This window comes from Elephas maximus, chromosome 1, assembly GCF_024166365.1.
Source record: "Elephas maximus indicus isolate mEleMax1 chromosome 1, mEleMax1 primary haplotype, whole genome shotgun sequence".
Lineage (NCBI taxonomy): Eukaryota > Metazoa > Chordata > Mammalia > Proboscidea > Elephantidae > Elephas > Elephas maximus.
This window is the reverse complement of record NC_064819.1, coordinates 214,989,866-215,007,051: the sequence shown is the minus strand read 5'-3', so window position 1 is coordinate 215,007,051 and position 17,186 is coordinate 214,989,866. Positions and strand designations below refer to the sequence as shown.

Sequence of the window (17,186 nt, the reverse complement as noted above, 5' to 3'; positions counted from 1 at the left end):
CTTACTGGTCCAAATGTTAGAATTTTTGTTTTCTTTAGGTTGAGGTGTAGGCTGCAGCATGGTGTTGATAAAGAATATTAAATATACCGTGGCCTGCCAAAAAAACAAACAAATTAGTCTTGGAAGAAATACAGCCAGAATGCTCCTTAGAAGCAAGGATAGTGAGACTGTGACTCGCTTACTTTAGACATGTCATCAGGAAAAACTAATTGCTAGAAAAGGACACTATGGCTGGTAAAGTAGAAGGTCAGAGAAAATGCGGGAAACCCTCAATGAGATGGATTGACACAATAGCCACAGCAATGGACTCAAACATACATGAAGATGGTGCAGGTCTGGACAACGTTTCATTCTGATACACATAAGGTTGCCAGGAGTCAAAGCCGACTGGACAGCAACAACGATAACTGCGGAGTCGTTACAGTCGCTCAGACAAAAACAAAGGAGTCATACCTGATTGTTTCCCTTTCACTCATGCCTTACTTGTAACCTAACAACGAGCCCTGTCACCTGTAGCTTCAAAAGCACATTCCAGAGTATTACTTCTCAAGATCTTCATTGCTCCCATTCTAGCCCTAGCCACTATCATTTCTTGCCTTAATTCCAGCACCAGTTTAACTGATCTGTTTGCTTCGGCATGGGAGACAGAATCATCCTTAGTTATCTAGTGCTGCTATAACAAAAATATCACAAGTGGATGACTTTAACAAACAGAAATTTATTCTCTCACAGTTTAGAAAACTATAAGTCTGAATTCAGGGTGCCAGCTCTAGAAGAAGGTTTTCTCTCTCTGTTGGCTCTGGGGAAAGGCCCTCGTCATTAAACTTCCCCTGGTCTAGGAGCTTCTCGGCAAAGAGATCCCAGGTCCAAAGGATGGGTGCTGTTCCTGGCACTTCTTTCTGGGTGGTGAGGTCCCTCTCCTCTCTTCTTGGTTCTCTTTTTTATATCTCAAAAGAGATGAACTGAAAATACAGCCTAATCCTGCAGATTGAGTCCTGTCTCGTTAACTTAAGCACCTCTAATCCTACTTCATTAACATCATCGAAGTTAGGATTTACAACACATAGGATAATCACCTCAGATCACAAAATGGTGGACAACCACGCGATACTGGCAATCATGGCCTAGCCAAGTTGACACACATTTTAGGGGGGCTTAATTCAATCCATGACACGTTCTCCAATCTTAAAATGCAGATCACACGTCATTACCCTGCATTAACCTGATGGACTCCTGTTATAGTCAAATACACTCAAACCGCTAACTAAAAGATGCTTCCAGATCTGGTCCCAGCCCTCCTCTCTAACCTAAATACTGCACTCTCAAATCACAATTATTGCCATCATAGGCCATGTTTTCTAGCACCAGTAGTAGTAATAGGAGGGAAAAAATTGTAACAGTTTGAATAAGAAAGTAAAATTTAGGAAGTACAGTTTGGAGTTCTCAAACGAGTAAGAGATAGTGACGAACCAAGGAACCCAGGGTAGAAATGGAACGTCTGACTTCTATTCAGAAGATAGAGCAGGGCCACTCTGCATCCTGTACTGTGCTGGCACCTAGAAGTCAAAGACGACAATGAAGCCTTTGTCTTCAAGGTACTAAGCATCTAAGCAGAGGTAAACAAAACCAGTATCGACAAAACATGGTGAGTATGCTCAGGGGGACTCAGGAGCTATCTCACCTCTACCACATGTGTACAAAGTAACAGATATAGTACAGACACAAAATCTGTCCTATAATGCACTTAGGACTTACCTGAGCCCATTATAAGTAATCAAGTTATAATTGCATATAGTAAGAAGAAGAGTGAAAAAGTAACAGTTTTTAAATGCGTTCACCACTAACATGTGATGGTCAGATCTTACAAATATATAATAAATTTGAGCCCTCTGACGCCATTCGATTATTCTATTTTGTAATTCATTCATTCATTCCTACCTGATCTATTTTCAAAAAACAGGCTTTGAGGCTGAGTATTCAATTCAGTTACCATTCCCACTATTTACAGCATCTGTATATATAAGATAAACCAAACACCAAACTCATAGTGACCCTTCAGGACAGGGTAGAACTGCCCCATGGGGTTTCCAAGGAACACCTGGTAGATCTGACCTTCTGGTTAGCAACCATAGCTCTTAACCACTATGCCACCAGTGTTTCCATATATAAGATACACATACAATAACATACACACAGAGAGAGAACGTCTGCTGTGGAGCAGCTGGTGAATTCGAACTGCCGACCTCCTGGTTAGCAGCTAAGCACTTAACCACGGTGCCACCAGGTCCTTAAACACTGCCACAAAGAAAAACCAGCAAGATGCGCTCCAGTCACTTAAGAATGAGTGAATGCAGAGTCTCTAAGAATTCACAGTGGTCAGCACAAGTTCCTAGGAACTGAAAGAGATTCCACTTAGAAGCTTGCTTGGAAGGAGGCAAGGAAAAATAAGAGGAGAAGAAAGTGAGAGAAGGATGGTCTGGTAGTTAACATGGCTCCGGGAGTGCCACTGCGCAGCAATGATTTACTCAGTGTTCCCATGGAATCAAATCAAGGAATGTGCATCCACCTTAAAAAGCACAGGAGATGATAAAATACCCGCTAAACAAAATAATATCTTTCACTGAATAACAAGTCAAAAGGACAGAGAATTTTACCTTGAAGTAACTAATGTAGTGCTGATACTGACTAAGGTGATAAGGACAGATACCTGGTGGCCAGAGGTAGAGCCCCTTGCATGCCCTGCAAACAAATAACCAGGCCTAGTCTGCAGGCTGAATAAACCCAGTTTTGTATGAGTCCACTCAATGGCAATCAGTTTGGTTTTTTACGTGCATACTGGGCAAGGTTTGCCAGCAGACTTAAGCAACGCATCTCATTCCGCACGTGCACCACTGGCAAAGTCATGGAAAAGTCTGAAGAACTTAGGTCTTCGAAAGTTAGGCTTCCAGAAGAGAAGTGCCTTGGGGTGGGATGAGGGGTTGATGCCGATAATGATGAAGCAAGAGTAAATAAAATGAACTTTTCTTTGTTTGATAAAGGCAAGTCGGATTCCCTATCCCTTCCTTCTCCTTAGTGTGTCTCCTCAAAAACATAATGTTGTTGTCATTGTTGGCCCCAAGTCATGGAGATCCTGTAGGGTTTTTATTGGTTGATTTTCAAAAGATGATCTAGCCTTTCTTTCTACTCCCTCAGCAACACTGGAACATATTCGGTATCATAGAACAAGCTGACAGACTGGGGGTGGCTGCAGTTGGAGGTGTACTGGCCAAGAATCAAACTCAGGTCCCTCCGGGGAAAGAGAGAATTCCACCACTGAACCACCAATGCCCCCAGAAAAACATAATAGGACTAACTTTTTGGTCGGAAATTAAATAAACTGCTCTCCAGGTTTATAATGAAAGGTAGACTGCATACCTCCGAAATCAACTCTGGACTCTCCCAGGAGGTACAGAGGAGACTATCACAAGGTACATCCACTTGTCTCTCAAGGAGATACGAGGTTTTTATTGTTCTTCCACTTTAATGTATACACTTGTGTGAAATTCTGCTCAGACCTGTATTCTTTCACTGGCTGCCTACATGCATGTAATATGATATGCATACTCATTGATAAATCACGTTTTCTATGAATTCATATTCATATGGTGGGATCTTTTGGTTGGCAGGAGTTTTTATTTCCCCAACAGATGATAACAACAAAAATAACATTGTCAGCTTCACCCCAAGTCTGGCTCCTCTCATGGTTGGCAGATGGCTGCCAAGTCCAGCATCTCATGGCTCTCTTTGAAAAGAAAGAGCTTCTTTCCCCAAAAACCATCACCCCTCCAGCCATTCTTTCTTTATATGTCTCACTGGCCCACACTGGCTTAGCCCTGCTCATCCCTGCACCATCGAAGCCCACCTCTGGGCTGCTCTGCTCACCACTTTCTTGGTGAAACATGAAATGTCATTTCCTCTCAGCCAATCAGTCCCAAACTTGATTTCATCGATTACTCATTAATCTCAGCATATGCTACCAAGTTTGTTTAACAATTACAAATACTACAAGGTGCAATCAAAATCATTTATCAAGTACTCGACATGTACACAGCACACAATATAAAATATTAATTAAACTATATTTTTTTTCTTTAACCACAGTAATCAGATAAAAATTAATTTTGCAAGTATAATGTTTGGGATCAAACTCCAAAAAAAAAAAAAAAAAACAATTAAATTGATTGGACAAAAAACAAGCTCACTTAAGTATACCCAAAACATATCTAGAAGCTGGTGTTCAGGATTATGGAGTGCTGATGGAGTGCTGATATATTTGCTTTTTATTGTTTGCTTTTTAGGGGTACTAGTGAATAGACAAACAGAAAAGTCTTATTAAGAAGCCACATGAATGGTTATGGTTTCTAAATTAGGTGCACTGCACAAAGTTACACATATTCATGAAAGTAAATCAATAATAGACCAAACGTGTAACTCTCAAAGGTCAAACCTCTAGTATAAATGCTATTTACCATCGTGCAAGAAAGCCTGCACAGGAGTGCCCTCAAACAATGCTAAAAAGAGGACTGAACATCTACAGGTGGGTAAAGTGTTCGGGCTGATTTTTTTCCACTCCCTTTATAAGCCTCCTTTACAACTTTCCCCCACTCTTATTTTTGTGGTCATCAACTTCCAATGTGAAAAAGGTAGAAAGCAATAGGTCATTAAAAACAACGTCCCAACCGGAACAGTAGAGAACAGAGGACTCCCTGAGACTGTGACCCTGAGACACTCTTTAAACCAAGAGCCAAGCATATGCCCGAGGTCACCGCTTAGAGAAACAGCAGAACGGCACACAAAACAAGGATATTACCCGGAAGATTGGCGCCATCTGTATGAGACCAAAAGGTCAACAATTATTGATAAGCAAAGATGAGAAGGAGCCAGGGAAGCTACAGTACTAGAAATGGAACAACCAGAACACAAAGAGAATGTTGACACACTGCGATAAATGTAATGTCACTGAACAATTTCTGGGGAAATTCTCAAATGGGAAGCTAACTCGTTGTGTAAACTTTTGCCAAAAACTCAATAAAACATTACTAAAAATTTTTTTCTAAAAAAAAGCAATATTCCACTCTCTGAAAAGAACACATTTGAATACCCATAGTTCTTCAAATTGAAACCCACAAAAAACACTTCACAAATTTCCACTTTTACTTACTGTCAAATTAAATTGCAAGTTTGGAACTGTAATTTATTTCAAAACTTGGCACATTTTTGTCTGAGAAAAATTAAAAAACAGAAGTTTGTCCAAACTAAAGTTCACCATCTTTCAGTCTGCATATCCTCTACCTAACCGTTATTTGTTAAGCCTCTTTTGAGAATCGCCTCACCAAACTGATAAAAGGGCTGCTGCAATTTGTACGTTCTCAGCTCTGCCAGAAGAGCAGCTCTGAAAGTCAGCCAAAGAAAATGTAAGCTAGAAGTCAGAATAAATTTCCCAACAGTGAAGCAGGGAGGCCTTCCCTGCCTCTCCCAGGAGATGAACCCACTAGCAAACCAGAGGAGCTAGGATTAGAGGGAAGAAAAGACTCCAGTGTTACATACCAGACGGTGGGATAAAGTCAGCTTAATGAGCCAATGCTTGTCTCCATTTCTGTTTTAATATATATGTATCTACAGCACAGACCAGGGATACCACGCGTTAAGGGTACATGGTAGGCTTTTATTTAGCATCCTTAAGCAATTATAGGAAACCCTGGTAGCATAGTGGTTAAGTGCTACGGCTGCTAACCAAAAGGTCGGCAGTTCGAATCCACCAGGCGCTCCTTGGAAGCTCTACCGGGCACTTCTACTCTGTCCTATAGGGTCGCTATGAGTCAGAGTCGACTCGACGGCAGTGGGCTTTTACGCAATTATAATCTCCTCTAATGCTTCACAATAATACCTCAATATTCCTTAGCAATACGAGGCAGGTAATTATAATCATGGGTGTTTTATGGTCAAAGGAATGAAAACCAAGTGACCTCAAAAAACTTGCTAATCATTTGCCTGAGGTCATAAAGTAAGGAATAAGCGTTTAATTGCTTAACTCTTAGCTCCTTTAGATAGCCACTGTCTTCTGAGCTCTTCATAACTTTTCAAACTCCAACACCCTAAGTTATTCTACACTGGGTGCCTTTTCAGGATACTCAAGCTCCAAACCATTGTGTATTCTATGAAATATTAATAAGGATTTGCAACAAAAAGAGAATGTATTTATAGCGGCTGCTATTGCAACATGACTTTAAACCCATATTGTTCAATATTTTGAAGCTCTTTAACAAATCTCTTATCAAGGAATTAATTGGGCCAATTTTAAATATTTTATATCTTATTTTTCTTCACTCTGTTGGCAGTAGGCGATCCTATGTGAAGAACCTGTTTCTGGGAGTTAAGAGAATTGTATCTTTAAATATGCCTTTAAACCCAAACGGTTATTTAACAACCTTTCCAGTACAACTCCAAGAAACCAGGCAAATAGGAAAAATTTGCGTAGCTGGATTTGTCTGTTTCTTTAACTGAATAAAGGCAGCAAAAACACAGACGTATAATACTCATATCCATTAAGGAATATAATTTATGTCATTTTCCACTCAGTTCCACACTCCACTCCTATCTCTTTCCAACACAACCATCTCTGACTGATTTATTGAGATATAATAGTAGGTCTATTAAATGAATGTCTGGGTCACCGTCATTCTGTTACTTACTAATCCTATAAATATTCAGTGAGTGCCTACTCAATGCCTGAAGCTGTGTCAGTGAACAAAATAGATACTCCCTGCACCCAGGACTTACCACAGTCTAGGGAGGAGACAGACAAGCATTTTCAGATGCAATTATTTAAATTTACATTTATGGGAAGTGCTTCAAAGGATAACGCTTTGGGAGTACAGAACATACCAACCCCAGTCCGGGGGTTCAGAAAAGGCATCTTTGAGGAGGTGACATTTAGCTAAGACAAGAAGGAAGAGTAGGAGTTGGCCAAGAGCAGATGGAGAGAGGAGCCTATGTGAAGGCCACAGGAAGGCCCATAGGTATGGGGGCAAGAACGGTGTGGCTAGAGCAGAATGAAGGAGAGTAAAGGAAGATGACACTGGGAGTGGGGATAGGGGAGCGACTACTTAGAGCCTTAAAAGACAAGGAAGAACTGTGGGCAGCAAATGAAAAGATTTTACAGAAGAGAGAGATTCAGGCTTACATTTTAGTATCACTCCAGCTACTCTGTAGCAAATGGAAAATGGGACAGAGAAAGCAGCATGGAAAGGAGGAACTAGTTGACAGATTATTATAGCGGTCCACGGCTTAAAGGATAATTTTCAAAAAAGAAACCACGACTCTCATACAAAGATAAAATCAACATTGTCAAAGACTTTAATTCATTAAGTAACAAGGGAACCAGTAAGGTGTTACAAAGAGTTCAAAGGAGAATTCAAAGAACCAGTAATTTATATGCAATAAAGGAAAGATGAAATAAATTTACTATAAATGGAAAAACTGGTCTATCCAAGAGGCAATAATCAATTGCACTTCAACAAATTTGCATATTCTTAAATAAGAATCATGGGCATTATTATCAGTTTTCCACAGTTTACAGAGTTGGGAATCCCTGGGTGGCGCAAACAGTTAACTTGCTCATCTGCTACCAAAAGGTTCCAAGTTTGAGTCCATGCAGAGGTACCTGGAAGAAAGGCCCGGCAACCTACTTCCAAAAAAGAAGCCCCTGAAAATCCTGTGGAGCCCAGTTCTACTCTGATACACACGGGGTCGCCATGAATCAGTCAATTCAACAGCAACTGATTTTGTTTTCTTCTTTAGTGTTTTTTTTTTTTAAGTAGCTTAAAGATAATGAAATACAGAGATAACCAGGATGACTGAGCGAGATAAGATACCCACTAATCCCTTATTGCTCATTTTAATGTCTTGCAATTTTTCCTAACACACATAATAGTGCCTCGGAAAAAGGAGGTGTCAGGACAATCTTGACTCTGTGTGTGTGTGTGTGTGTGTGCGTGTGCGTGTGCGTGTGCGTGTGCTGGAATCAACAAGATTTGGTGTTTCACTGAGAATTAGGGTAGGGACAGGGGCCAAAAGGAAAATGCCCAGGGAAGTGTCTATTTAAAATTCCTAAATGACAAAAGATGCTATCAGTGCCTTTTTGGATTTCTCTATAAAGGAGCCCACATGGCAGGGAAGAATTGGACCCACAGCTAATTATATTCTAAACTCAACCACAATTATACCAAAGGATACGGATAAAAAAGAAAACAAAACAAAATTCATTATCTTCAACAGGACCTATTCCTCTCTTGTGCTAGCCTAGGAATACAAAGTTGTCCAGCGAATAATAAGTGATACCATGTATAAATACAAGCCTTTCCCCAGCTCATGGAAACCTCCCAGTCTAGATCTGTATTAGTTTTCTTTCCATATCTATCACCACTGTGGAAGCAGCCTGACTTAGGACAGAGCAAAGACAAAGACTAAAGACATAGTTTAGTACCACTGCAAGGGTCTTCTGTCTCATAATATCCAAACACTCATCGTTTCTTAGATAAATTTGCTCTAAACCATCGCCATGGAGTCTATTACAAATCATAGCAACCCTATGGGACGGAGTCAACCTGCCCCATAGGGTTTCTTAGGTTGTAGTCTTTACAGGCAGACTGCCATATCTTTCTCCCATGCAGCAGCTGGTAGGTTTGAATCCTCGACCTTTAGAGTAGCAGCCAAACGGATTAACCAGGGTGGCACAGAATATATACTAATTCAACTATTTCTATACATACAACTCAGTGACACTGATTACATTCTTCAAGTTATGCAGCCATTGTTACCCTCCTTTTCCGAATTGTTCCTCAGCTTTAACATAAACTCACTGTCTCCTAAGCTTCCTATTTAACCTTTCAAGTTACTGTTGTCAATTTGATCCCATACAGGCTAAAGGGCACAATGTTCAAGACAGACATTCTTTATCAATTAAGGTAAAATACTGTTTGTTTCTTCTAAGACAGATTTGTTCATTCTTCTGGCAGTCCATCGTATATTCAATATTCTGCACCAACACCGTAATTCAAATGCATAAATTCTTCTTCAGTCTTCCTTACTAATTGGCCAGCTTTCGCATGTGTCATGGATTGAGTTGTTGTTGTTGTTGTTAGGTGCCGTCGAGTCAGTTCCAACTCATAGCGGCCCTATGCCCAACAGAATGAAACACTGCCCGGTCCTGAGCCATCCTTACAATCGTTGTTATGCTTGAGCTCATTGTTGCAGCCACTGTGTCAATCTACCTCATTGGGGCTCCTCCTCTTTTCTGATGACCCTGTACTCTGCCAAGCATGAGGTCCTTCTCCAGGGACTGATTGATCCCTGCTGACAACATGTTCAAAGTATGTAAGATGCAGTACTTCTTCTAAGAGGTTTGTTCGTTCTTTTGGCAGTCCATGGTATATTCAATATTCTCCGCCAACACCACAATTCAAAGGTGTCGATTCTTCTTCTGTCTTCCTTATTCACTGTCCAGCTTTCACAAGCATATAATGCGATTGAAAATACCATGCCTTGTGTCAGGCGCACCTTAGTCTCCAAGGTGACATCTTTGCTCTTCAATACTTTAAAGAGGTCCTTTGCAGCAGATTTGCCCAAGGCAATGAGTCTTTTGATTTCTTGACTGCTGCTTCCATGGGCATTGAATGTGGATCCAAATAAAATGAAATCCTTGACAACTTCAATCTTTTCTCCGTTTATCATGATGTTGCTCATTGGTCCAGTTGTGAAGATTTTTGTTTTCTTTATGTTGAGGTGTAATCCATACTGAAGGCTGTGGTCTTTGATCTTCATCAGTAAATGCTTCGAGTCCTCTTCACTTCCAGCAAGCAAGATTGTGTCACTGCATATCACAGGTTGTTAAGGCGCCTTCCTCCAATCCTGAGGCCACGTCCTTCTTCATATAGTCCAGCTTCTTGGATTATGTGCTCAGCGTACAGGTGGTGAAAGGATACAACCCTGACACACACCCTTCCTGATTTTAAACCACACAGTATTCTGTTGTTCTGTTCGAAAGACTGCCTGTTGGTCTATGTACAGATTTCACATGAACACAACTAGATGGATAATCAGAATGCTAGTGAGAAGCAAGGATGGCAAGACCTCATCTCACTTACTTTGGACATGTTATCAGGAGGAGCCAGTCCCTGGAGGACATCATGCTTGGTAAAGTAGAGGGTCAGAGAAAAAGAGGAAGACCCTCAACCAGACAGACTAAACAGTGGCTGCAAAAATGGGCTCAAACGTAGCAACAATTGTGAGGATGGTGCAAGACTAGACTGATTTTGTTCTGCTATATAGGGGTCACTAACCCTGGTGGCATAGTGGTTAAGTGCTACAGCTGCTAACCTAAAGGTTGGCAGTTCAAATCCGCCAGGTGCTCCTTGGAAACTCTATGGGGCAGTTCTACTCTGTCCTATAGGGTCGCTATGAGTCAGAATCAACTCAACAGCAACGGGTTTGTTTGGTTTGATGAGTCAGAACCAACTCTACAGCACCTAAAAACAACATTGTTTGGTTAATTAATCCTGGTGACTCAGTGGTTAAGCACTCAGCTGCTAACTGCAAAGTCAGCAGTTCAAATCCACCAGCCGCTCTGCAGTAGAAGGATGTGGCAGTCTGCTTCCATAAACATTACAGCCTTGGAAACCTACAGGGCAGTTCTGCCCTGTCTTACAGGGTCGCTATGAGTCAGAAGCGACTCAATGGCAACGGGTATTGTTTGGTTTAAAAATACTTTAGAGGATATTTTTGATTTCAGGTTTAAAGATTAAATGCCCACCATAACTACTGAGAAATTTTTTGAAAGAATTCAGGTACATGACCCAAATGATCAACAGACACTGAGAACTGTCATGGGACAATTCCAGGGAGGGTATTTTTAAAGCTCAAAGCAAATGTGTACTTCCGAGTAAGCAGCAGTACCAGGTTCAAGGTGAGCTCTGCTACTAACCTTGAATGTTTCAGTAACAGTTCTAGATCCGGAAACAAAGCAGCTCTACCAGGTGATGCTCCAGTTCTACAGTCTAGAATGTGCTATCAAGGTAATATCTTATCTGAACCAAATTCATGGCAATACTGATAAGGTTAAATGTTTACAGTTACTCTTTCTCAATTGTCATCTCTCTTCTTCTACACACATCCTCTCCATAACCTTCTGTGGTGTCTATTTCTCTCTGTTTTCACCATCAGGTACAAAAGTAACTCACCCAGTTTCAAACGGCCCCTAACTTAGGTTTACCAAGACTACTTTCAAATTGATCTTCAGTATCAGTTCAAAGATGATCCTTCCCAGTGACCAAATTAGGCTGCTAAAAACTAAGTATGCTTAACTTGTTCTATCTAGAGAGCAACCGTGTTATCCCATATAACAGTTAATTTTACATGTCAATTTGGCTAGGCTATGGGCCCCAATGGTTTGGCCAAACACTAGTCTAGTTGCTGTTCTGTAATGTAATCACCTGCCATAATATTATGTAATGCAATGCACTCAATCAGGCATTTGAAGAGGGTGTTTCATTAGGGTGTGTTCTGCTTATGCACTATAAATAGATGTTCTGGCAGAACTAGCACTCTGTCTGCACTCTACACTCTTTCCGTCCCCGGACCTATAGATCTTGGGACCCAAGCCTGCAGGAGTCTCCTGCCTGCCACCTGACCTATACATTTTAGACTTGCCAGCCTGCACAATCTCATGAGCCAAACTCATGAAATACCTATATGTACGTATGCGTGTGCGTGTGTGTGTGTATCTCACTGGTCCTGTTTCCCTAGAGAACAACTGGGATGGATAATCTTATACATATGAGTACTTCTGAGGCCACCGGGATAAAGCACCTCATACCCACAATCCCCCAGGTGCTGAAACTATGTTGCCTAAAATATGGTCAAATGCAGATGAATAAACGCTCTGAATAATGTCAAGTCTAAAATGCTGATGCTACCTGTGCCTCCAGAAAAGAACAAATTAAAATTTCTTCAAAAAAGCCCTTTATCTGCTTTGGAACAATCTTAAATATACCACCAATCAGGAGAAACCACAAAAACAAAGCCATTACCATCGAGTTGATTCTGACTCACACTGACCCTAATACTATCTACACTTGTAACTCTTCTGTCAGTCAGTATTCATATTCCTTATACTCTTAGAAGCTAGATTAAATAGCCTTCAGCAAAAATGTGGCAAAAACTAAGAAAACACTACAATCAAATAATCAACTATAAATACTGGAATCAGAGCAATTTTTAACCGGTGCTATTACTCAGAGCTATCCTAAAACTGCTTTATTCTTTTCCTCAAAGAAATACTAGGTATATTTTTCTGACCTTTGCACCCATCTCACATAGAAAATTTTGAAAAATAACTCTTAATTAAAATGGCTTTCATACTATTTAAAAGACCACCAGGGTGTTTCTCTGAGAAACCTCTATTTTTTCATCTTGCTATAATACAGGAAGTCCTGGGTAGTGCAAATGATTAACAAGCATGGCTACTATCCAAAAGGTCGGAAGTTCAAATCTACCATGAGGTTCCTTAGAAGAAAGACCTAGTGATCTACTTCCGAAAAATCAGCCACTGAAAACTGTATGGAGCACATTCCTACACTGACATACATGGGGTCACCATGAGTCAGAACTGACTTGACAGCAGTTGGTTTATAACCATTAACCTGAAAAGTGCCTTCCCGACCCTATGTTAGTAGGTAAAATTCCAACTTCGATAACCATAACCAATGGATAGTCATATTGGAACAAGTCTGAAAACAGCACTGCTAATTTCTCTCTTTAGCATCCTCTACCACTAAAAAAAATTATCAGTCAAAATGTTGGTTACGGTCAAATGGTTAGACATGCTCAGAAAGAACAGGTTTAGCGGGGTGGAAATGAGGAAATACACACAAAAAGAAATCACAGGGCAAGTAGGGATTACTGGCCACATCCACAAGAACGAAATGCCCTAAATATTTTTTCACAGGGTAGAAAGGCTGCCTGAATGATAGTAATTTGGTTCTGACTAGGCAAAATTAAATTGTGATCTTTGTTAACGAAGTGAACACAAAGAAAATTTTCCAACTGATATTTATTTGTTTCCTAAAACGCGGGATTCACGGAGTCAAAACCAGCAAACCATTAGTTTAGGTAACTGGAGAATGTCAGGTCAAAATAAAGAGCATCACATGAACACCAGGATTTCCGTTTAAATATGGAAATAGACGAAGCATAAAATGTATCTGCATACTCGTAAGATTTCCGTTAGGTAACATTCCATGGGGAAAATTTGCTGCACTTCCACTCGAGCTCCAAGAGTCAGAATGAGGCATCTGAGTCATTTTAAGGATTTTGAAAGTCTTGGTTACCTTTGAAAATCGAGCATTTATCCATTTGGTAAAGGTTTTCTTCTGTACGTCATTGTGTTCATCTGTAGGGAGGCAAAAGGAGAGAGAAGAGTATGAGAGTCTGTACCGTTAGTAAAGACATTAAATAAGATTATCTCCATCCTGGGTGTTTAAAATAGTCCTATTAGCACAGCTCGTGAGGCACAATGAGCCACAGCTAATGAAAAGCATGATGGCTAAAGAGTTCTCCCTTTCTGGAGCCTGCTCACGGCTAGAGCCGAGGGAGGCTCAGGCACCTTTCCCAAGGGAACTGGCTCCTTCCACCTAAGCACCAGCATATTGCCGCCAGCCACTACCCCCAGGTTTGTGGGATGGCAATAGGACATTGACGCCCTGGTGGCACAGCGGTTATTTGATCGGCTGCTAACCAAAAGGTCAGCAGTTTGAATCCACCAGCAGCTCCTTGGAAACCCTATAGGGCAGTTCTACTCTGTCCTACAGAGTCACTATGAGTCGAAATCAACTCGATGGCAGCAGGTTTGGTTTATTTTTAATCTGACCTTAAAAAAAAAAAATTTTTTTTTTAATCTGACCTTACTTTGTAAATATTACACATCACACTTTTTGTGGCATTTTGTGGTTTTGAGATTTTCAGCTTGATAAAAATTTTAGCATATTCGAAACATATTGAAGTGAGCCAACAAAAACTAAGGAATTCATGACTTGCCTCCTTTTCACAAAGAACAGAAAGTAGTATAAGGTTTATAGTTAATTCTGCAGCCCATTTTGTAGTAAGAATGACACGACAAGCATTCAGGGGCACGTTAACCAGTAAGCACGGTACGCATCGGCTTACAGTAAGCAAGGTACACACGGGCTTAACTGTGTTTACTTAATTTATCTGTAGTGCACAACTTCACCTGTTTTTATCACATCACAGATGTGGTGAAACCCATGTGAAATCATGAACTATAAAAACAGGTGAAATTGTGCACTACAGATTAGTAAACAAGCACAATTACACCATTGCTTACCTTGCTTATTGTATAATCCCTCCCTGCTGAAGAATTTTATAATCTCAAGCTATAAAAACCATCTATATATTCTACAAAGACAGAAAGCAGGGTTGAGAAAAATCAACACTGGTTTAGATTACAAATTTATTTTCTAAGCCATGACAAATGAAAAGTGACCTTTAAAAAATTTCTTGAAGACAGAACAATCTATTAGTAGATATGAGGAGGCCATGCTGTGTAATAAAAAGAGCAAAGGGCTTTAGATCCAAAGACTACTGCATCCAAATCCACTTACTGTGTGATCTCAAAATAGCCACTGTACCACATCTTAGCCTCGTAGCTCTCATCTGTATAATGGGCATAAATAATACCTAGCTTGAAGGGTTTTTTTTGTTTTTGAAGGGTTATGTGAGGATTAGTGAGTATAAATGACACTTGGCTTGGCAAAGAGATGATATTTAACCCTTGTTATTGTTAAATTATTGTTTTAAGTGTAGTAAACAAGGCAGATAAATATATACATATGTCACCCTTTCTGTTCGTACAGAACACAACAGCAGATTACGGATAGCTATAAAGGGAAGAAAACTTTCCAATCATACCCTCTTTGTCACTCCTCAATTCTCTACTAAAACTAGCAAAACAGTCCTTGTTAGCTGAAAGCCTACAAAGCAGCGCGTTAACAATCTCTACGTAGTTCTGAAAGCTCCACCACCATCCATACTTCCAGGTTGCCCCCACGTCATAACTGCAAAATAACAGAGGGGGGCCAAACCTCCTCACTAATCTCTAATAACATAATGAGAAGTCTGCCCACTACTTCATAAAATTTGTGGTATCTCTGGGCCTTACTCCCCTCTGGAAGGAGAGTCTGTAATGAAAAGGTCATTCGTGGAATAAACGTTGCAGCAGCTCCGGTAAAGAGTGCACTTTTACAGATCCATAAAGGTAACTGGAGACTGACTCCAAGTCACAGAAGGAGTGAAAAAACACTCTCTAAGAAACTTCTTGATGTGGATTGTGCTGAAAGGTGACCTTCCCTCCAGAAAGGGCAATGTAAACAGCATCAGCCCCTATTTCAGGCCTTCCAATCAATGCCACACGCAAGTCTTTTATTAACCAAGAGGACTTAATTATACACCCTGAATGTCCTAGCCTTGGCCATGATACCCAAGAGGGACAAATCTAGTAACATATAATATAAGGTTGCTGCACATGTGGACCTGCAGAGGGCGCTACACAGACTTACCAAAAGGAATTTAGTATTAGCTATCTTTTTATCACGGTTTGGGACACTTGGAATATCCAATAATTTTCCCACTTCCTTTAAATAAATCTACAACTTATTCTTGTAAACTTTACCATATTTATTTTCTAACCCTATTAACAAAAAAAAATGTAAAAGTCATTCTCTTACTTTATAGCATTCATACAATTTAAGAATTTTTGACCATAAATATGGGGAAAATTCTAAGAGAAATATCATTACACGTTATTCTCTCTTAACCTCTTTTCAGAGCTTTAAACTCACCTATTTTCATAAACATATTAAAATAATACTATCCGGGTTCCTCTCCAGATAGAAGGGACAAGGACATGAGTGCCTGTCACCTATCAAATCGTAAACAAGGTTTTTCAATTTTATCAAATACACAATAAAATCAAATTTTAAAAATAGATTTCCACCCCATACTCAGATGTTTATGAAACTTAATAAGCTAATGTTTGTACAACAGTGTTTAATCTTTGGGTTAAATTAAAGTCTGAATAGGAGTCGAAGTCACTGATGTGAAATAAAGTATTTGCTTGCAAAAGATAAGGTGTCTACATCCAAATGTTTTAAAAATACTCCAAGATAAAAAAAAAAAAAAAAAAACTCCAAGATGTATAAACACTGCTCTGTATTCATTTTCCTGATACAACCACAGAGAAAAAAATGGGTTCGTATTTCAGTAAGACCTTAGTTCAAGTTTCCCTTTTTTTCAGACACACACACACGTCTTATTTTCTACCAGACAGGAATTCAGCAAAAGAAAAGGAATTACCCAGAGGTTTTTCAATTATGAGATTAAAAATGCAACAAATTTTGGAACACTTACTGGTGTTGCACTGCCCTCAAGCCATCATTAAAATAAACAACCTTAGTCCAGCTATCTCCATCAGGGAGGTGAACGCACTAGCAAAATGGTAGGAAGACAACTAAAACTCTAACATACTACCCTGCTAAAGCACGGGCCTTTTACACACGTATACAGAACTTCAACCAGTCTAAAATAATTTCAAATTTCCATGAGCAAGCCAATTAGTCATTTTAGTTTCTCCACAACAAAGATATATACATACAAACACAGATTTACAGATTACTAGATTATTTACGTATATATTAAGTAAGTGAGTATAATTACACCATAAGCCCACCTTCTCTAAACTTATTCACTCAGTTTTCTAAATTTAAACAAGTGTCTCCTTTAGATTTGGATTTTAGAAAATCATTCAGTTTCTTGAAGCCTTGCTAGCTTAGCAGATCTTAGCCGCTAATGACCTTTCTCCATTAGGGGGACGAGCACGGGACTGAATTAGGAGAAGAAAAATATGTTAAATCCCTTAAGGCTCATTTTCCAAATTCTTCCTCTAAATATCTTGCTCTTCTTAAAATGCTTCTGACATGCTCACACATATCCACGAGCCTTCAATGCTGCCAAGCCTGGAATTTTATTTCTGTGGTAGATAAGAGGAGCGAAGCAAGAAACATCAAACTGCTCAATAA

At 39.9% G+C, this 17,186-nt stretch overlaps 1 protein-coding gene across 10 annotated transcripts in view; it reads right to left on the bottom strand.

Annotated features, from left to right (window-relative positions):
• The window catches only part of UTRN (utrophin), a 610,574-nt gene that overhangs the window by 472,444 nt on the left and 120,944 nt on the right, over nucleotides 1–17,186 (bottom strand). For all 10 annotated transcript variants that reach the window (XM_049902936.1, XM_049902887.1, XM_049902897.1 and 7 more), the window contains one exon: nucleotides 13,425–13,486. In XM_049902936.1, the coding sequence (XP_049758893.1) occupies nucleotides 13,425–13,486 (62 nt within the window). The remainder of the gene's footprint in view (nucleotides 1–13,424; nucleotides 13,487–17,186) is intronic.